The sequence below is a fragment of the Phycodurus eques genome, chromosome 13 (assembly GCF_024500275.1).
Source record: "Phycodurus eques isolate BA_2022a chromosome 13, UOR_Pequ_1.1, whole genome shotgun sequence".
Taxonomy (NCBI): Eukaryota; Metazoa; Chordata; class Actinopteri; order Syngnathiformes; family Syngnathidae; genus Phycodurus; species Phycodurus eques.
In genome coordinates this window covers 4,352,368-4,373,840 of record NC_084537.1, presented here as the reverse complement: position 1 = coordinate 4,373,840, position 21,473 = coordinate 4,352,368, and the positions used below count along the sequence as shown (strand labels likewise).

The following is a 21,473-nucleotide window of genomic DNA, read 5'->3' as shown; positions in this document are numbered from 1 at the left end:
CTCAAATTCTTCGATTTTTGGCACATTATCCCCATTTTAATGTTCGAGATCATCAAATAAATTCATAAATACAAGACAAAAGTAACAGCAGTGGACAACATGCATTTGTTAAATGGTGATTCTGTTTATTAAAGGAAAAAATATTATTAAAAAAATAAAATAATAATATAAAATAAAATATAATAATAATAATAATAATAAAAATAATAATCAAACATAATAAAAATATATATATAATAAAATATTCTAAGCTTCGTGGCTCTGTGTGAAAAAGTAATTGTCTACAAATTGTGGCTACAAATGAAACTTTTCAATAGCTAGTAAATATGACAAGTTATTTCATCTAGCTTGAATCATCCATGCATCCATCTTGTGTACCGCTTATCCTCCTGACGGCTCGCTTTCGAACGTGCTGCAGGGCACATATACTGTGAAAACAAACAGCCATTCACACTCACATTCACACCCACAGGGAAATTAATTTCATTTCAACGCATCTATCTTGTATGTTTTTTGGAATGTGGCAGAGAACCGGAGCACTTTTCATCAAAACAATTATCCAACAAGCGACACTGTTGCCGACTGGTTGGCACATCTGCCTCACAGTTTTGAGGACCGGGGTTCAAATCCGGCCTCGCCTGTGTGGAGTTTGCATGTTCTCCCCGAGCCTGTGCGGGTACTTCGGTTAATTTTTTTTTTACTTTTCAAGGTAATATGGTGACCACTGTAAGTGGCGAGGTCGTGGCCTCTATTGACCAACCACCACTCTCCGCGAGTGAAAATCCACAAGTCCTCCATAGGAATTATGTTTTATTTATTGTTATTGTTGCTGGTTTTGTAACGTTATGTCATGGGTGTGTGTTCCGGGTTTTGTCTTCCCCTCCCTGTTTCACACACACCTGCTCCTGTGAGCATCTTCACCACCTGTGCCTCGTTCACCCTAATTACCCCTTGTATTTAACCTCGTGTCTCATTCCCTCTCGTCGCCAGTTCGTTGTACCTCGTCGTCGCGTTCCAGCATTCCTTGTTTCCACGTCCCAGACCCACAGTAAGACTTGACCCTGTTCCGATTCTCGACCTCGTCTCTTTGCCTCGTGTTTTTGGATACTGTTGCCTTTCTTGGATTGCCTGCCTGTGTACCGACCAATGCCCGTCTATTAAACCTCTCTTTTTGGAAACTGTCCATTTGTTTTGGAGTCGTGCATTTTTGGGTCCTATCCTCTGTTCCGTTCATGACACGTTATTCCTCCGTGTTCCCTCCTTGTATCTCTCAGTCTTACGTACGACAGGCAGAGGGAATTTTGGTCAATTAACACTCCACTAACACTAACACTAATTAATTGACTCATAGCTTTAGATGAATGCAAAAAGAAATATTCATGCAATCATTGGAGTAAATAAATATATTAATTCATAGTGTATAATGCATAATCACCTATGTTTACACACCAAGGGTGAAAACCATGCTGATGCAAAAAAAAAAAAAAAAATTCACGTACTCTATGTATGCGCTGCAGTAGGCCCTTAATAATGTATTTTTTCGGGGGAGGGGTTTGTCTTTTTTTTACACTGAGGAGTATTTCTGATCATAATATAATGAGTTTCTAATTATCATATTTGGTCTGATAAGTGCTAACGGTGATCCATTAAGATTGTAATCGGCAGACAATTAAAAATGTCGTTCAGAGACAAAAGAGGGCGCGGTCACGTGATCTGCTCACATTTGATTATTTATTATTATCTTTCGATTCCAACGGCTTTGCTACTCACATATTCACAAACTATAATAGGCCTCATCACACGCACGCTTTATTCAGACATAATCATCTGAGACACACGCGCACACGTAACTAAAGAAGTGTCCCGGAGGTGAGATACACACTCTCTCCTGTCAGTCATCCTCACAAGCGGAACCAAACACTGGGAACACACCATCAGATAAGATGAAGATGAAGTTTCCATACACTCAAATCAACGATATGCCAAATTATGCACAGTATAAATACACCAAAAAAAAAATCTGCAATGCACTGAAACCGCAATAGGTGAACCACGATATAGCAAGGGAACACTGTATCTTAACCTAAAGTTATAGATATCTACAAATTAGTGGGAGGTATCTGTAATTCACTGGCAAATATTGGTGGCTGAATAGATATCTAATAATATCAATCTAGATATATACGGACAGTGGCGTCATTAGGCCTATTTTAGCTCCCCCTAAAATCTTAAGTCCCCCTAAATAATTTGGTCGTTTAATTTTTTTTTTTAGGGATCTCATCCCCGACCCGGAGAGGGCACTCCACCCTTTTCTGACTGAGGACCTTGGTCTCAGATGTGGAGGTGCTGATTCTCATCCCAGCCGCTTCACACTCAGCTACAGTGAGAGTTGGCGATCACGGCCTGATGAAGCCAACAGAACCACATCGTCTGCAAAAAGTAAAGATGAAATACTGAGGCCACCAAATCAGACCCCCTCTAAGCCTCGGCTGTGCCTAGAAATTCTGTCCATAAAAGTTATGAACAGAATTGGTGACAAAGGGCAGCCTTGGCAGTGTCCAACCCTCACCGGAAACGAGTCCGACTTACTGGCAGATATGCGGACCAAACTCTGACACCGGTCGTACAGGGACGAAACAGCCCCTATCAGGGGGTTCGGCACCCTATACTCCCAAAGCACCCCCCACAGGACTCCCCGAGGGACACGGTCGAACGCCTTCTCCAAGTCCACAAAACACACGTAGACTGGTTGGGCGAACTCCCATGCACCCTCGAGGACCCTGCCGAGGGTGTAGAGCTGGTCCACTGTTCCACGGCCAGGACGAAAACCACACTGCTCCTCCTGAATCTGAGATTCGACTTCCGGGCGGACCGTCATCTCCAGCACACCTGAATAGACCTTATCAGGAAGGCTGAGGAGTGTGATCCTCCTGTAGTTGGAACACACCTTCTTAAAAAGGAGGACCACCACCCCAGAGGCACTGTTCCTGATGTCCACGCGATGTTGCAGCGGCGTGTCAACCAGGACAGCCCCACAACATCCAGAGCCTTTACGAACTCCGGGTGAATCTCATCCAGCCCCGGGGCCTGGATGAGATGGCCCCCACCCCACCCCCATTCTGGTTCAATTTATTTCTATTTTTAATGTATTTATTCATTTTATATTATTTTATTTTATTTTTCTTTGGATGGAGCCATGTGCTGTGGGACACTGCCTCCTTTCCCGATTTTCACCGTTGGGGCACGGGGTTGGAATTTGGGGTGCTGTAGGGCGTCGTTTGTGTGGGCTTTGTCCCGGGTCACCGTGGTGTGGGGTTGTTGCGGTGGGGTTTTGTGTCATGAACGGAACAGAGGATAGGACCCAAAAATGCACGACTCCAAAACAAATGGGAATGCCTGGGTCACATACAGTCCAGTTACTGTGGGCCCAGTGGATGACTCTTCCCCTTAAGGTCGGGCTGGTCACTGAGGCTCGTCCTCCAAGTGTGGGGTGACGCAGCCCTCCGCCGAACTTCGTCCGGCTCGCGATCCAAATGTCTCTTGTCGATCTTTACAGCGAGAGCGATGAGAGTGTCCAAGTCGGTCGGCAGGTCTAGCGGGACCAAATGATCCTTGACGACGGTGGATAGTCCTTGAAAAAATGCACCGAGTAGTGCCCTGTTATTCCACTGACTCTCAGCTGCTAGAATCCGAAACTCAATCGCGTAATCTGACACCCTGCGCTTGCCTTGTTGTAAGGTGACAAGGGAGCGAGCTTCCTCATGATATGGTGTGGAAAACTGAAAAATTTGCCCCATAGTCTTTATGAACAAGGACCACGAATGACACACGTCGGAAATGCGGCTCCATTCAGCAGTAGCCCACGCCTCCGCACGACCAGTCAGGTGGGAAATGACGAAAGCGATTTTTGCCTGCTCAGTGGGGAAGGCAGATGCCTGCAACTCAAAGTGGAGTTCGCACTGAGTGATGAACGGCTTAATGGTCCCAGAATCTCCAGAGAACCTCTCTGGTCGAGAGAGCTGTGGGCAGACAACAGCGGGGGCGGCAGGTGGCTGCATGGTGACTGCTTCACCTGGAAACTATGGTACAGTGGTGGCATCGGGTGCTGTGTCAGCTGGTTCCTTCTTCTGAAGCATATTCATTAGCACTTCAAACTGTGAGGCCACCTGTCTCATCATATTGTCCTGATGCTCTGACAGTCCCTCTAGATGAAGGTGGAGGGCAGCAAGCTGCTTCGAGAGGCGTTGACCCTGCGCTTGAAGGGCTTTGCGCACCGGGTCGGAGTCTGCTGGGTCCATGTTATGGCCAGTTCGTTCTGTCATGAACGGAACAGAGGATAGGACCCAAAAAATGCACGACTCCAAAACAAATGGACAGTTTCAAAAAGAGAGGTTTAATATATGGGGAGAGGTCGGTACACAGGCAGGCAATCCAAAAAAGGCAACAGTATCCAAAAACGTGAGGCAAAAAGGAGAGGTCGATAATCGGAACAGGGTCAAATCTTACGGTGAGTCTGTGACGTGGAAACAAGGAATGCTGGAACGCGACGACAAGATACAACGAACTGGCGACGAGAGGGAATGAGACACGAGGTTAAATACAAGGGGTAATGAGGCACAGGTGGTGAAGATGCTCAAAGGAGCAGGTGTGTGTGAAACAGGGGGAAGACAAAAACCGGAACACACACCCATGACATTTTGGCTCTCTGTTGAGTTTTTCTCTTTCTGTCGTCGGCGCTTGCGTTGGTTTGGGGACTGGAGTGGGTGCTGGGGACTGTCGGTACGGGGGTGCGGCAAGGCCGTTTGCCCTGTAGGCTGTCTCGGTGTTGGCATGCACGCGTTCTGTTGTTTCGCTCGCCTGATTGGCTGTGAGTTGGCTTTGCTGGGGCGCCGTGCGGTGTGGGCTGGCGCTTGGGGCGCGTTGGGCGCTGCGCCTTGCGGGGGCCTCCTTTGCGCGGTATAGTTTTGTTCTGGGTGTTGTCCCGGGGGAGTGGTTATTGATTTTGACAGGTTTTTGTTTGCCTGTGCGTCTTCTTGCATGCTCTTCTTCATTGGTTCTCGAAAGTTATTCGTTGGTTAATGCCGGCTTCTTCTTCTTCGCTGTGGGAGTCGGGGCTGGGGCCGGGGTTTTTGGGTTTGGTCGGTTCTGGGGTGGCCAGGGCGTCGGTCCTATTAGAGCTGCTATCTCAGTAGAAATGTTAGAAATCCTGATTTAAGACTCTTTTTCTACTCTTTGGCATTTAGTTAAAGTACATGTAGGCCTGTTTTATTGCCGCTTGTACGATCCCCCCCCCCCCCCCCCCCCCCCCCCCCATTCGTCTCCTCCTCAGACAAAGGGCTCGGTGACGTTGACCGAATCTGAGGCTGTTCCAGTTTGGGTTGTGCACCAACCAATTGGGACAAGTTCTGAGGTGGACTACTTCCCACGGAGTAGTTTTCATGGAGGATTCTTGCTCCGACCGACCGGCCAGAATCACCGAACAGGTGCGTTTTCTCTTTTAATTGACTTTTATACCTTTGTAATGAACATTGTACAGTAACAGACTACGTTGTTGCCCGCTCCCCCCCCCATCTGTGGTCCCTTCTCAGGGTTTGCTTTTTCCCCAAATGGGATTTTGAGTTTTTTCTTGCCCGATTGAGGGGTTTCGATTAGGGGATGTCGTCAATCATTGCCAACTTTGGACCTTTGAAGCCCTTTGAGTCTTTTGTGATTAAGGACTATACAAATAAACTTGACTTGCAGTGATTTTAATTTGCAAAATATCTTTTGGAACACTTAAGCATATTTGTCATATTTCATTATTTTAAATGGGGCCCTCTTTGAATGTGCCGTATTGGGGCCCATAATCTGGTACTCCGGCCCTGCTGACGAGGGGTTATTGTAAAGTATGTATTGTATAAAATGCTATTATTTGCTTTTTTATTTCACCGAAATGCCTAAAATGCCCTTGCACAAATAAGGTGAATGCATTCGCAGTCTCATTCTATTCTATTTATTTCACATTTTTCCCTTCTTTTTCTTTTTTTTTTTTTTAGGTGCAAACACTTTAGTTGTCCACGAGAGGTCAGGATTTGGCAAATATTACTCTTCAAATCGTTCTGACAGCTACTGCGCATATCATAAACATATCGTGCATCGGATTTTTTTTGCACCGTAGAAACATCATGAATTGCTAACATTGGTGGATTTTAAGCTGTTTAAAGGCAGTAGGTTGTCTCACATTGGTTAATTTTTTTCATTTGCATCTTTAAACGTTCATAAAAAGATGTTTATTCAAAAAATACAATTGTAACAATAATAATAATAAAAGTGATGATGATGATGTGATTTTTTTTATAAGCAAGAAAGAATTACATGCAGTTTTTCCTCAGAGAACTTCAAAAAATGATCAAATATTTTTACGAAACAGCCTCAGTGTCTCCAATTCAATATTCAAAACAACGGAAACATATTAACAGTATGTTTAAATATTGTTGAATTAAAAAAAAAACAACAACAACAACATTGAACTCAAAACTGTGCTTTTAAAACATTGGTTAATGTAATAATATTGTTTTAATATTTCAATGTTTTAATATATTTTTAAACACATCGAGTATATATGTTTGAACAAAATGTATATGGTGAAAGATATTCCCAAATATGTTTGCAGATATTTTTGAATATTTTAAAATATTTTCAATTCTTTATTATATTGTTACAAAGTTGAAGCATCTTTGAATCAAAGATGCATTTAAAAATGTCAACAATATTTTTGAATGCGAACATATTTCTGAAATAAATATCTATAATTTATTTGAATATTTGAAGATATACTCTAATCTTTTAAAACATGTCTAAAAATTAGAAACAATATTGTTGAATATATATAAATATCTTTACCTGTTTAAAAAAATGATTCTGTTTTTTAAATATAAAAAATATCTAAAATAATACTGTATTCGTAAAGTATGTCTGAAAAACGGCTCATTGAACTGAAGCTCGTTTTCATTCAAAGGGTTCCAAGCGATGTGCTTTTAATTTGAAGGGATCTCTCATGCTATTTCCGGCGTGTTTCCCTGATGCTGTAGTTGGCGTCCATCAGTTCCTCCAGAAAGAAAACGACACACTTTTCTTTTCCCCACTCGCCAGGACACCAAGCGAGGGACTCTGATATGGCTGCGTGAGGATTTATCATCTCTTCACGTATAAGCGTCAAGTGAGTCTACCTTATTGTTATTTTGTGTCGCCATCGAAATGTTAATTGAAAGGTGTTCAAATGAGCATCACTGCGGGGCTTTACTCGTGCGGCTAACTGCAGCCTAGCTGTGTCATCCTGGGAATACTTTTCACAATAAAACCTAGACGCAGTGTCGTTTTCGTCAAAATATCGTCAGTGTTATCAAATGATAATGAAACTTGGGGGGTATTGTGAGCTTTAAGGTATTCGTTTAACTTTCAACATGTGACTCGTTGATTCTGGTTGTGAGTCGACTAGGAGCTCGTACAGATGCTCCGCCTGGTTAGACTCGCGTAGTGTATTCATATTTGAAGGAAATAGCCGACCGCTACGCTCATTTCACTGCGGCCGAATTCAGCAGTAGACGACGAGCAGTGAACTTAATATGGCAACAAATACTGCAATGCCACGTTTGGTGCGATTGGCAAGGGGCAGCATTTGAAATCTGATGGATTATTTACGGAGTTCGTCGATGACCTAGATGAAGTTTGGAAATTTAGTAATTCAATCACCTCAAAATATTCTTATTGCAATTAAATATGAGCCAAACCACTACAGTGGATTTTATATCAGTACATTTTTATTTTTTTTTGTTATTGCTATTTTACTTTGAAGCGTCCACTTCCGTCTTCAGCGTCTTAATTCCACCGCGATGGATGTGTTTTGAAAAAAAGAAGCACTGCGGTGTTTGTCGTCAGTAAAGCAGCATCCGCAGCGTCGCCCTCCCCCAAGTGATGCTCATCATCTTTTTTTTGGTCATATTTACTTAAACTATAAATGTGCTGGTGATGCAAACGAGCGATGATCCAGGTGGGTAGATGCCCTTGACGGTGGCTGGGAGGAGGAGGAGGAGGAGGAGGAGGAGGAGGCAGGCCGGGCAAACAGGACCAAGTGTGACAACCGTGTGATCCTGGTTGGGTGGAAGGCAAGGTAGGCCGGTAGGGACCCACCCATGCAACCTCTCCAGGTTCATTTCATCCCAGAAGAAGAGGAACAGTCAGAACAGGGATGTCGAAACATTTTCAACGACTGATTATACAGTGGTACCTTGAGACCAGACATATGATTTTTTCGAGATACGAGTCATCGTTTGTCCGATTATTTAAAAAAAAAAAAAAAAAAAATTGTATTTTTTTTCCCTTGATTTGCGGGCGAGAATCTGAAGCATATGGTGACAGCGAACTCAAGAGAACAACCACATAACTGCATTAAGAATGCCCCCACTAGCTTAATGCTAACACTTCATGGAAAATGCTATCCGTCCATCCATCCATTATCTGAGCTGCTTCTCCTCACCTGGGTCGCGGGCGTGCTGGAGCCTATCCCAGCTTTCATCGGGCAGGAGGCGAGGTACACCCTGAACTGGTTGCCAGCCAATCACAGGGCACATATAAAAAAAACAACCATTCGTACTCACATTCACACCTACGGGCAATTTAGAGTTGTCAATTAACCTACCATGCATGTTTTTGGGATGTGGGAGGAAACCCACGGAGAACATGCAAACTCCACACAGGCGGGGCCGGGGATTGAACCCCAGACCTCAAAACTGTGAGCCCGACGCTCTAACCAGTCGACCACCGTGCCGCTGGAAAATGCTATTGATGGGATAATGATTGGCATCGGTAGTCACAGTGTTGTAATATTTGAACACAAATGGTGGAGCAACACGTAGACAGACAGTATCACAATACCCACAGACATGTTTTTTATCATCTGCCAAAAACGACTAATATTCCATCCATCCATCCATTTTCTTTACCGCTTATCCTCACTAGGGTCGTAGGCGTGCTGGAGCCTATCCCAACTATCTTCGGGCGAGAGGCAGGGTACACCCTGAACTGGTCACCAGCCATTCGCAGGGCACATAACAACAAACAACCATTCACACTCACACACCTATGGGCAATTTAGAGTCTTCAATCAACCTACCACGCATGTTTTGGGGATGTGGGAGGAAACCGGAGTGCCCGGAGAAAACCCATGCAGACACGGGGAGAACATGCAATTTCCACACAGGCAGGGTTTGAATTTCGGTCCTCAGAACTGTGAGTACTGTACTACACTGCCACTTGGTGGCCAATGTGGGCACACCACATGGAGCAGTGCAATTAACTGAATTGAAGGATTAAATCATGACGCACAAACTGTTTAATTCTTATTATGTATGACTCTGTTTTTATAAAGTACAATATTATGGAGCGCTATTTTCCTTATTAAATACACATTACAAAATGTTTCTTTGGGGGTGACTGGAACGTGTAACTGGAATTTTCGTCCATTTAAATGAAAAAAGGCGATTTGAGACAGGTGTGTTTTGCGTTGCGAGTGCTTTCACACAACAAATGAAATTTGTTTCTCAAGGCGCCACTGTTGTTAGGGTTGTTACCCCCGCGTGGGATTTGGGTGTCACAACATCCCCACTTTTCCCACACCCACACTTTTTATGTTGCCCTCACTCCGTTTTTTTTTTTTTTTTTTTTTTTAAATAAAAGTACTGTTGCGGCCCATGTGCAAGGAGGAGATAACTCGGGGTGCAGATAAGCAGATGTCCTCTCACTTCTTGGCCACACACTTTTCCTCATCGACACCGTGAAAACATATTAAGTTTCCAGTGTTGAGGAGGAAAAGTGTTTGGACTACAGAGAGAGGACATCTGGTTTTACAGTAAGTTGACATTAAGTTGAAAATATGCAAACCCGTTGCCTCAAAAACTGTTAGTTTAATACGGACAGCTGAAGCAGCTCATTCGTAGAGGAAGTAAAAAAAAAAAAAAAAAAAAAAAATCGTATGTAAAATAGTTTGTTTACGATAATGAAATAATTCACTCATTTCCATTGTATTTATAATTCTTTTATTATTATTAATTAACCAATTATTGTATAAAATAAATAAACATGCCAGTCAAAATGTACAATTGCAGATTTTACAATTTTGTAACATTTAATATAAATAAATTAACCATTTTAATAAAAAATTAAATGTGCAATGTATGTGTAAAATTGTTTATTTTACCATTTTTTATTCACAATAAATTAATTTTTTCATGCAATAAATAATGTTAAAAGGTTTTGTAAACCTTTTTGTGTATTTTTCCTTATGTTTCTAGTAAATACTTTTCTCAATTATTTTATACAATTTTAAATGACAAGGTGAACTTTTTTCCTTTACTAATATTTCTATTTTATCATTTCCACTAAATACATTAACCAATTATTTTATATGTAGGTGCTACGGTAGACTTTTCACTGTAGTCTGGCTGGAACCGTGTTCCAGTGGAGAGTAACCATCTATGAACGGTAATTTAGCAGGTAGAGTGGGTATTTAGTCCCCCTTACATTTTTCACTCGTTTTTTTATATTGCAGCCATTTGCTAAAATCATTTAAGTTCATTTTTTTCCTCATTATTGTACACACACCACCCCATATTGACAGAAAAAAATGGATTTGTTGAAATCTTTGCGGATTTATAAAAAAAGAAAAAATGAAATATCACACAGCCATAAGTATTCAGACCCTTTGCTCAGTATTTAGTAGAAGCCCCCTTTTGAGCTAATATAGCCGTGAGTCTTTTGGGGAATGATGCAACAGGTTTTTCACACCGGGATTTGGGGATCATCTGCCATTCCTCCTTGCAGATCCTCTCCAGTTCTGTCAGGTTGGACGGTGAACGTTGGTGTGCAGCCATTTTCAGGTCTTTCCAGAGATGCTCAATTGGGTTTAAGTCAGGGCTCTGGCTGGGCCTTTCAAAAACAGTCACTGAGTTGTTCAGAAGCCCCCCCTTCAGTATTTTAGCTGTGTGCTTAGGGTCATTGTCTTTTTTGAAGGTGAACCTTATGGCCAGTCTGAGGTTCTGAGCACTCTGGAGAAGGTTTTCGTCCAGGATATCCCTGTACTTGGCCGCATTCATCTTTCCTTCGATTGCAACCAGTCGTCCTGTCCCTGCAGCTGAAAAACACCCCCACAGCATGATGCTGCCACCACCATGCTTCACTGTCGGGACTGTATTGGACAGGTGATGAGCAGTGCCTGGTTTTCTGCACACATACCTCTTAGAATTAAGGCCACCAATTTCTATCTTGGTCTCACCACCTTAGAGTCCTTGGGGTGTTTTTTTTTTTTTTTTTTTTTTTTTTTAAGCAAACTCCATGCGGGCTTTCATGTGTCTTGCACTGAGGAGAGGCTTCCGTCGGGCCACTCTGCCATAAAGCCCCGACTGATGGAGGGCTGCAGTGATGTTGACTTTCTAGAACTTTCTCCCATCTCCCGACTGCATCTCTGGAGCTCAGCCACAGTGATCTTTAGGTTCTTCTTTACCTCTCTCACCAAGGCTCTTCTCCCCCAGTTACTCAGTTTGGCCGGACGGTCAGCTCTAGGAAGGGTTCTAGTCATCCCAAACATCTGACATTTAAGGATTATGGAGGCTACTGTGCTCTTAGGAACCTTAAGTGCTGTGCCTTACCACAATTCTGTCTCTGAACTCTTCAGGTAGTTCCTTTGCACTGACATGCAATTGTGAGCTGTAAGGTCTTATATAGACAGGGGTGTGGCTTTCCTAATCAAGTCCAATCAGTATAATCAAACACAGCTGGACTACAGTGAAGGTGTAGAACCATTTTAAGGATGAGCAGAAGAAATGGACAGCACCCGAGTTAGATATGAGTGTCACAGCAAAGGGTCTGAATACTTATGGCTGTGTGATATTTGAGTTTTTTTTTTTTTTTTTAAATCAGCAAAAATTTCAACAATGTTTTTTTTTTCTGTCAATATGGGGTGCTATGTGTACATTAATGAGGGGGGAAAAATGACTTAAATGATTTAAACAAGTGGCTGCAATATAACAAAGAGTGAACAATTTAAGGAGATCTGAAAACTTTCCGTACCCACTGTAAATTAATAGGTGTTGAGAGAAAATAATAATACAAGCAAGCTCACATCTCCGAAAACCAGAAACGAGTTAGTACGTTACCGCATACATCAGCCAGCAGGAGGAGCCTGTCGTCAACCACGAAAGATTATCACCTTAATGTAGACTACAAAAAAATCTGATATCGTTCAACCCCGAGCATTACAGGCTGAAGTGATGAAAGCATTGCTTTGCCATCATCCCATTGCATCTTGGTGCCAAGAACTATGTTGAAGTGAATTGAGGAGCTTCCCTTTCGCAACAGCAGGTTTGCTGCCATCTTGCCGCGTCTTGAGGCCAAGGAATTATGTTGAAGGGAGTTAAGGAGTTTCATTTTAACGAAAGTAGCTCAATCTATAAGTAATTAGAAACCTTTTCAGGGGGATGCATCAATTACTCACGGATTTTCGCGGCAGGGCTCATTTAAAAAAAATGTTGTTTTTTTTTACACCTGTCCAGTTCAGCAAGCAGAGTGGTGGATTTGTATGCCTTTTTATGATCAGCAGCGGGGAAGTTTGAAATACTCCTTCTGTGGTTGTTTGTGTTATGATACTGTATGTGTGTGCCTGGCTTTCGGCTGTGATGCTAGAAGGGCAACGAACTCTTCCACACTACTGAATAATATTGTTCCTACTGTATTTTTCCAAGCTGAAGACGGCATGGCCCTGTGAAACGTCTACTCGCAGCATCATCACCCGGACCGGACGCTGCGGTCGTTCGTCATGGAGGCCGACTTGTCCGAGTTGTCTGCGTCCCTTCGCAAGGAGGACGCCGGTTCCAGCGAGGCGGAGGATCCAGGTACGACCCATCAAAGTCTCAAGACTCAAGAGGAAGCCTCACTGTCTGCTTCGGTCATGGCAGAGGAGAGCACCGAGTTCATCCAGCTCGGCCGCACCGACTCGTCCCTGGCGAGTGACTTCCTGCCCAAGGCTGGCAAGTCGGCGTTGAACCGGCCTGCGGAGAACTCGTCCCCCTCCTCGGCCTCCGCTGGACGCCGCAATAAAACGCTGGCCCGCCGGACCTCGCCACCTGGCTTCCTACCGCGACTAGGCGTGCCCAGTAGGAAGTACCTGGCGCTAATCCTGCAGGACTCTCGGTGCTTCCTGTTCTGCATGTGCTACCTGACGTTCATCCAGTCCCTGATGGTATCGGGCTACCTGAGCAGCGTGATCACGACCATCGAGAAACGTTACAGTCTCCGCAGCTCTGAGTCGGGTCTCCTCGTCAGCTGCTTTGACATCGGCAGCCTCCTGGTCGTGGTGTTCATCAGCTACTTCGGGGGCAGGGGGCAGAGGCCTCGCTGGCTGGCGGTGGGCGGCGTCTTCATCGCAGTGGGTGCCGCCCTTTTCTCATTGCCGCACTTCATCTCGCCCGCCTACCAGATCCAGGAGGTCAACTCGTCGTCGGCCAACGAGGGTCTGTGCTTTAGCGTCAACGCCAGCCGCAGAGACCGCGTGGGCATGGCGTCCTGCCCGCGGGACCAAGAGGGCAACGAGCACAACCTGTATGTGGCACTCTTCATTGTTGCGCAGATCCTGGTGGGCATGGGCTCCACCCCCATTTACACTCTGGGGCCGACCTACCTGGATGACAACGTCAAGAAGGAGAACGCCTCGCTCTACCTAGGTAAGCTCCCGCCTTCAGATGAGCGAAGGGATCGCCTTGTGGTAGTGGTACGATGAACCCTCACTATTGGTGGGGATTAGGGACCAAGATGAGATAGATAGAGAGATAGATAGATCTATCTATCTATCTATCTATTGTTAATTTTGTTGATGAAAATTTTTTTGTCATAGTCAACAACCTATTTTTTTCTGACAAAGACGAGACGATGACCACATGAAAATGTATTTCCGGGTACTAAAATGATGACGAAGTATCTTGACATTTTTTGTCAATGAATAAAATTAAAAACGAGACGTAAATGCCTGCCAGAGACGAGATTCGTTGAGAAATAATTTTGTTTGAGAGGTGTGAAAAGTTGACGAGAACCAATCAAAACAATGTGTTAAGGAAGTAAATAAGGTCGTTTCTGTTTTGCTTGCCCTCCTCGCCGTTTTGAATTATCGACTTATCGTTTGATAAATAAAATGGGCATAGACAAGGAATAGTTTTTTTCTGGACTCGATGAATTGTCATTGTTGTGGTGACGACAGCTCCACTGCAAAGTTGCCTGCTACTAGTGGCTAGACTAGTACGTATTAACCACTAGTGGGCTCGTGGACCGGCAGAGGACTGGTCAATCGGCGTTGGTTCCGTCCACAGCCTTACTCGATGCGCCGCGTGTCGATCCACACAACACAGACACTAAAGGCAAAGTTAACTGTTTATTACATCCACTAGCCCGTGAGTGAAGGAACTAAACAGCTCGCTTGATCACGGCGACATCGTTTATAATGTCAGCGCCTCGCTCGGAGTTGTTGTGTGTGAGTCCCCACATAACATGCACACACACGGGAAAGTTTGTTTACGAACCATAACTGCAGTGGCACAGGTTATTTAGCCATTAGTTGACTACAGCGAACATATTTTTTTGACAGGTGAAGGTCTGTCTACAGCGCCTTCAACGGACACACCCACACAGTCCCGCAGCACGAGGGCGGGGCCTTATTTTCTTGATTTCTGAGCCATACTTTACATCGGGATTTTTTTTTTTTGTTATAATTTTTTTATTATGCATTCAAATTTGGCATGCTTTTGAAAAACACTGTGGTGTGTGAAATTTGCAAGACTCTTTAGTGGGTTAATGACGAAACCTCCGCCAAATGTTTCATACTTGTTTAAGTGTTTAACGCGTGCTGTTATTCGCTGAATACCTCACCTGTTCACTGTTGCGTTCAGGCCAAAGCAGCAAAAGGATTACTCTGGTGTCATCCGGTTGCATCTATGTTGAAATAACTTGAGGAAGAATTTTTGAAAGTGTGAAAGTGTGTGGTAATAATCTGTCCTGCTGGGTTTTGTGTGAAAGGCACACAGGCTGATCTTCCGTTCCGGCTTTGTTGCACTCATTGTGTGTAAACTTTGTGTGAAAGAGGATTTGGTGAGCAGTGCTTTGCTTACTTCGCTGTGAATAGTTGTCTGTTCCTCAATTCAAATCATGAACCTTTAAAGCCCCCAATCCAAGCCCATCCTACTCCTTCTCACCCGCTTTGGATTTGGCACGTCTGGCCTGGTATTGTCGCCCCAGTGCCCTCAAACAAGCTGAAGATTAATCAGAGCAACAAATTAGAGTGGGATTCTGTGTGTGTGTGTGTGTGTGTGTGTGTGCGTGTGTGTGTGTGCGTGAGTTTGTGTGAGTGAGTGAGTGAGTGAGTGAGTGAGAGCCGAAAGGGAGACTTGTGTGCATTCCTGAACACGAGATGACAAGGAGAAGTGGCACACTGTCTTTTCTATGGACTACGAGCAATGTGCTGTGTAAATCCAAATCAGAATCCTTCGCTGGCCAAGTATGTGAAAACGCACAAAGAATTTGTCTCCGGTAGTTGGAGTCATTTGCTCTCCTCCCGGTATTGATAGCCAGATAGGTACTTATTCCTCTCACGGAAATGCATGCGGTCAGCTTCACACCTCCACTTTTTGGTGTTGTTTTTGAGCAGACAGACTGGAATCACTTCTTGTATACTCTAATTAAACCAACTGTTGCCATTCACAATTAAAGTTGCAAAATAGGGGTGTACCGATCCGATCTTTGAGATCGGAAATCAGTCCGATGTCAGCAAAAAATGGAAAAGTTTATTTATTTCCATAATTCCATTCAAAAAAAAATTACTTTCATAGATTATAGATTCAGGCCCCACAATTTAAACAATTTCAAGGATTGATTTGTTTTTACATAATTTGGGCTTCCAGCTCTTAAAACCCACGAAAGCAGGAATTCAAAAAATTAGAATAGTGTGAAGAAATCAGCCCAAATTGTGCAGGCCACAAATGTTTTAAACTGTTTCACACACTAATCATCTACTAACCTCAAAGCACCTGCACAGGTTTCCCCAGGTGTCATTAAATTGCTTGAGTTTGGTTCAATTGTCTCAGTTGGCTTCAACATGGGGAAGACTGCAGATTTGACAACTGGCCAGAAGACCATCCTTAATACCCTCCACAGGATGGGTAAGCCACAAAGGTTCATCGCTAAGGAGGCTGGCTCTTCACAGAGTGCTGTGTCCAAGCATATCAATGGAAAGTCTAGTGGAAGGACAAAATGTGGCAGGAGAAGATGAACCAGTAAAAGAGATGACCGTGGGCTTCAGCTTATTTTCAAACAGAGAAGATTCAAGAAGCTAGCAGAGATCGAGAGAGAGTGGAATGAGGCGGGAGTCACAGCTTCAAAAAAACACCACATTCTGACGCATCCGGGAGATGGGCTACAACTGTCGGGTTCCTCGGGTCGAGCCGTTTCTGAGCCTGAGCCAACGCAGGAAGTGTCTCATCTGGGCCAAGGAGAAGGACGACTGGACTGTTGGCCAGTGGTCCAAGGTCCTCTTTTCCGATGAAAGTAAAGTGTGCCTTTTATTCGGGAATCAAGGTCCAGGGGTTTGGAGGAAGACTGGTGAAGAACAGAACCCAAGCTGGTTGAGGTCCAGTGTGAAATATCCAGTCAGTCATGATTTGGGGTGCAATGTCCAGAGCAGGTGTTGGTAAACTCTGCTTTCTTAAATCCAAGGTCTACCAGAATGTTTTAGAGGACTTCATGATTCCTTCTGCTGAGGATCTGTATGGAGATGGCCCCTGCCCATGCCGCCAAAAGCACCAAAACCCGTTTTGATGCACATGCCATCACAGTGCTTGACTGGCCAGTCAACTCGCCAGATCCAAACCCCATTGAGAATCTATGGGGTATTATCAAGATGAAAATGAGGGGCACCAGACCCAAAAACAAAAAAGAACTGACAGCAAGCATCAAGGAAATTTTGGCTTCCTTAACTCCCTGGCAATGGCCACAGGCTGATTGCCTCAATGCCATTGAGGCAGTGATTAAAGCAAAGGGATTCCCAACCAAGTATTGATGATTAACATCATTTTAAAAGGACCATATTTTGATTGATTTAATGTGACCCTAATTCCTTTCTTTCTTTCTTTTTTTTCTACAAAAACTGCAAAGTAAATGGTGATTTCTTCACACTATTCTAATTTTTTGAATTCCTGATTTTGTGGGTTTTATGAGCTGGAAGCCCAAATTATGTAAAAAGAAATTAATAAATACTTGGAATTGTTTGAATTGTGGTCCCTGAATATATAATCTATGAAGGTTTAACTTTTTGAATGGAATTATGGAAATAAATAAACCATCCATCCATCCATCTTCTGAGCCACTTCTCCTCACTAGGGTCGCGGGCATGCTGGAGCCTATCCCAGCTGTCATCGGGCAGGAGGCGGGGTACACCCTGAACTGGTTGCCAGCCAATCGCAGGGCACATAGAAACAAACAACCATTCGCACTCACAGTCACACCTACGGGCAATTTAGAGTCTCAAATTCATGCATGTTTTTGGGATGTGGGAGGAAACCGGAGTGCCCGGAGAAAACCCACGCAGGCACGGGGAGAACATGCAAACTCCACACAGGCGGGGATGGGGATTGAACCCGGGTCCTCAGAACTGTGAGGCTGACGCTCTAACCAGTCGGCCACCGTGCCGCCAATAAATAAACTACATTAAAATTTTGTAAATAAACTACATTAACATTTTAAACTACATTAAAATTTTGTACTAGGAAGGGGTAAGAGAGAATTTTGCTTGCTTAAAGTCATTCATTGGCACTCCAGTTGAAATTCACTCTAAAACCATCCATCCATCCATTTTCTACCGCTTATCCGGGTCGGGTCGCGGGGGCAGTAGCTTTAGGAAGGACGCCCAGACTTCCCTCTCCCCAGACACTTTATCCAGCTCTTCCGGGGGGATCCCGAGGCGTTCCCAGGCCAGCCGAAGGACGTAGTCTCTCCAGCGTGTCCTGGGTCGTCCCCGGGGTCTCCTCCCGGTGGGACGTGCCCGGTACACCTCACCAGGGAGGCGTCCGGGAGGCATCCGAATCAGATGCCCCAGCCACCTCATCTGGCTCCTCTCAATGCGGAGGAGCAGCGGCTCTACTCTGAGATCCTCCCGGATGACCGAGCTTCTCATCCTATCTCTAAGGGAAAGCCCGGACACCCTGCGGAGGAAACTCATTTCGGCCGCTTGTATCCGGGATCTTGTTCTTTCGGTCACGACCCAAAGCTCATGACCATAGGTGAGGGTAGGAACAAAGATCGACCGGTGAATTGAGAGCTTCGCCTTTCGGCTGAGCTCCTTCTTTACCACAACGGACCGATAGAAAGCTGCACCGATCCACCTGTCGATCTCCCGTTCCATTCTTCCCTCACTCGTGAACAAGACCCCAAGATACTTGAACTCCTCCACTTGGGGCAGGACTTCATCCCCAACCTGGAGAGGGCATGCCAGCACCCTTTTCCGACTGAGGACCATGGTCTCAGATTTGGAGGTGCTGATTCTCATCCCAGCCGCTTCGCACTCAGCTGCGAACTGCTCCAGTGAGAGTTGGAGCTCACGTTTTGATGAAGCCATCAGAACCACATCATCAGCAAAAAGCAGAGATGCAATACTGAGGCCACCAAAACGGACCCCCTCTACGCCTCGGCTGCGCCTAGAAATTCTGTCCATAAAAGTTATGAACAGCATCGGCGACAAAGGGCAGCCTTGGCGGAGTCCAACCCTCACCGGGAACGAGTTCGACTTACTGCCGGATATGCGGACCAAACTCTGACTCCGGTCGTACAGGGACCGAACAGCCCGTATCAGGGTGTTCAGTACCCCATACTCCCGAAGCATCCTCCACAGGACTCCCCGAGGGACACGGTCGAACGCCTTCCACAAAATACATGTAGACTGGTTGGGCGAACTCCCATGCACCCTTTAGGACCCTGCCGAGGGTGTAGAGCTGGTCCACTGTTCCACGGCCAGGACGAAAACCACACTGCTCCTCCTGAATCTGAGATTCGACTTCCCGACAGACCCTCCTCTCCAGCACCCCTGAATAGACCTTACCAGGGAGGCTGAGGAGTGTGATCCCCCTGTAGTTGGAACACACCCTCCGGTCCCCCTTCTTAGAAAGGAGGACCACCACCCCAGTCTGCCAATCCAGAGGCACTGTCCCCGATGTTGCAGAGGAGTGTCAACCAGGACAGCCCCACAACATAGAGAGCCTTTAGGAAATCCGGGCGAATCTCATCCACCCCCGGGGCCCTGCCACCGAGGAGCTTTTTAACTACCTCGGTGACCTCAAACCCAGAGATAGGAGAGCCCGCCTCAGAGAACCAACACTCTGCTTCCTCATGGGAAGGCGTGTTGGAAGAATTGAGGAGGTCTTCGAAGTATTCTCCCCACCGACTCACAACGTCCCGAGTCGAGGTCAGCAGCGCCCCATCCCCACTATACACAGTGTTGGTGGTGCACTGCTTTCCTCTCCTGAGACGTCGGATGGTGGACCAGAATTTCCTCGAAGCCGTCCGGAAGTCTTTCATCCATGGGCTCACCAAACTCCTCCCATACCCGAGTTTTTGCTTCAGCGACCACCAGAGCTGCATTCCGCTTGGCCAGCCGGTACCCATCAGCGGCCTCAGGAGTCCCACAGGCCAAAAAGGCTCAATAGGACTCCTTCTTCAGCTTGACGGCATCCCTCACCGTTGGTGTCCACCAACGGGTTCGGGGATTGCCGCCACGACAGGCACCGACCACCTTACGGCCACAGCTCCGGTCGGCCGCCTCAGCAATGGAGGCGCGGAACGTGGTCCACTCGGACTCGATGTCACCCGCCTCCCCCGGAACATGAGCAAAGTTCTGTCGGAGGTGGGAGTTGAAACTCCTTCTGACAGGGGATTCTGACAGACGTTCCCAGCAGACCCTCACAATACGTTTGGGCCTGCCACGTCGGACCGGCATTTTCCCCCACCATCGGAGCCAACTCACCACCAGGTGGTGATCAGTTGACAGCTCCGCCCCTCTCTTCACCCGAGTGTCCAAGACATGCGGCCGCAAGTCCGATGACACGACCACAAAGTCGATCATCGAACTGCGACCTAGGGTGTCCTGGCGCCAAGTGCACGTGTGGAACACCCTCATGCTTGAACATGGTGTTCGTTATGGACAATCCGTGACGAGCACAGAAGTCCAATAACAGAACACCGCTCGGGTTCTGATCGGGGGGGCCGTTCCTCCCAATCACGCCCTTCCAGGTCTCACTGTCATTGCCCACGTGAGCATTGAAGTCCCCCAGCAGAACAATGGAGTCCCCAGCGGGAGCACTCTCCAGCACCCCCTCCAAGTACTCCAAAAAGGGTGGGTTCTCTGAACTGACATTCCACGTCCCCAGAGCCAGCTTCTGTAGCCGGGGGATCGGATCGCCAAGGTCCCCCGCCTTTGGCCACCGCCCAGCTCACACTGCACCCGACCCCTATGGCCCCTCCCACAGGTGGGAAACCAAACAGACATCAAACAATTACACCTATTGAATGTTCAAATACATCACAGACTTCATGTCTTTCTTCGTTTTTGTTCAGAAAAATTGCTAGCTCAAAGCGAACACACAATGAATGAAAAACATTGTCGTGCTAACAAAAATTACCACTGATCTTCATGGCACTTATATCTCTCAAAATAATGAATGTTAGTTCACAAACGCTGTATGAACATATACAAGGAGGAATGTAACAATATTCTCAGCCGTACTGTATATTCTTCAAACTCTGTGGAAAAACGAGCTGTATTAAAAATATTCGTTCGTGACTTGTACTTTCTTTGTTACTGCGTGTGTCTCATTGTGTGCACCATATTGCCCCTGAGAGGTCAGGACGTGCACAGCAGGAGCAGCGAATTAAAAAAAAACTATACCCAGGCCTGCATGCATTGCCGCACGTGGAGAGAGTAAATGCTGTTGCCACCATATGCTGACAGCAAAAAATAATAATAATACTGAATTGACCTTGAATTGATATTTTTCACTTAAAAAATATAATTTGTATTGATTATTTATTGAGGTTATTTTCCATGTTTTTTTTAATTATTTTTTTATTTAATCTATTCCAATGTAAAATATGCTTAAGTTAAGCAGTGGTTATGTTGCACTTTAAATATGTTTTTGTTATTGGTTTTATTGAAGTTATTTTTCAGGATTTTCTAATATAATTTTTGATTGATTTTATTCAATTGTAGTACATTCTTATTTTTAAAGTTACTATATGTAACCCATTGGTTAATAATAAATGGGTCAGTTTTTCTCATATTTACTTTTGCTGATTATTGTTCTCTGTTTGAGTAATATCACTTGATCAAGCCTTTTCTAACATTCCATACGACAAAA

At 45.1% G+C, this 21,473-nt stretch overlaps 1 protein-coding gene across 5 annotated transcripts in view; it reads left to right on the top strand.

Annotated features, from left to right (window-relative positions):
• Positions 1 to 7,072: 7,072 nt before the first annotated feature.
• The window catches only part of slco5a1a (solute carrier organic anion transporter family member 5A1a), a 37,343-nt gene continuing 22,942 nt past the window's right edge, over positions 7,073 to 21,473 (top strand). The window contains exons 1-2 of one of the 5 annotated variants that reach the window (XM_061695136.1): positions 7,073 to 7,198; positions 12,780 to 13,751. In XM_061695136.1, coding sequence (XP_061551120.1) covers positions 12,848 to 13,751 — 904 coding nt within the window. In that variant the 5' untranslated portion in view covers positions 7,073 to 7,198; positions 12,780 to 12,847. Of the gene's footprint in view, positions 7,199 to 7,911; positions 8,030 to 8,093; positions 8,150 to 9,806; positions 9,887 to 12,773; positions 13,752 to 21,473 lie in introns of those variants that run through there. The other 4 variants (XM_061695131.1, XM_061695134.1, XM_061695135.1 and 1 more) reach the window with 4 other exon arrangements.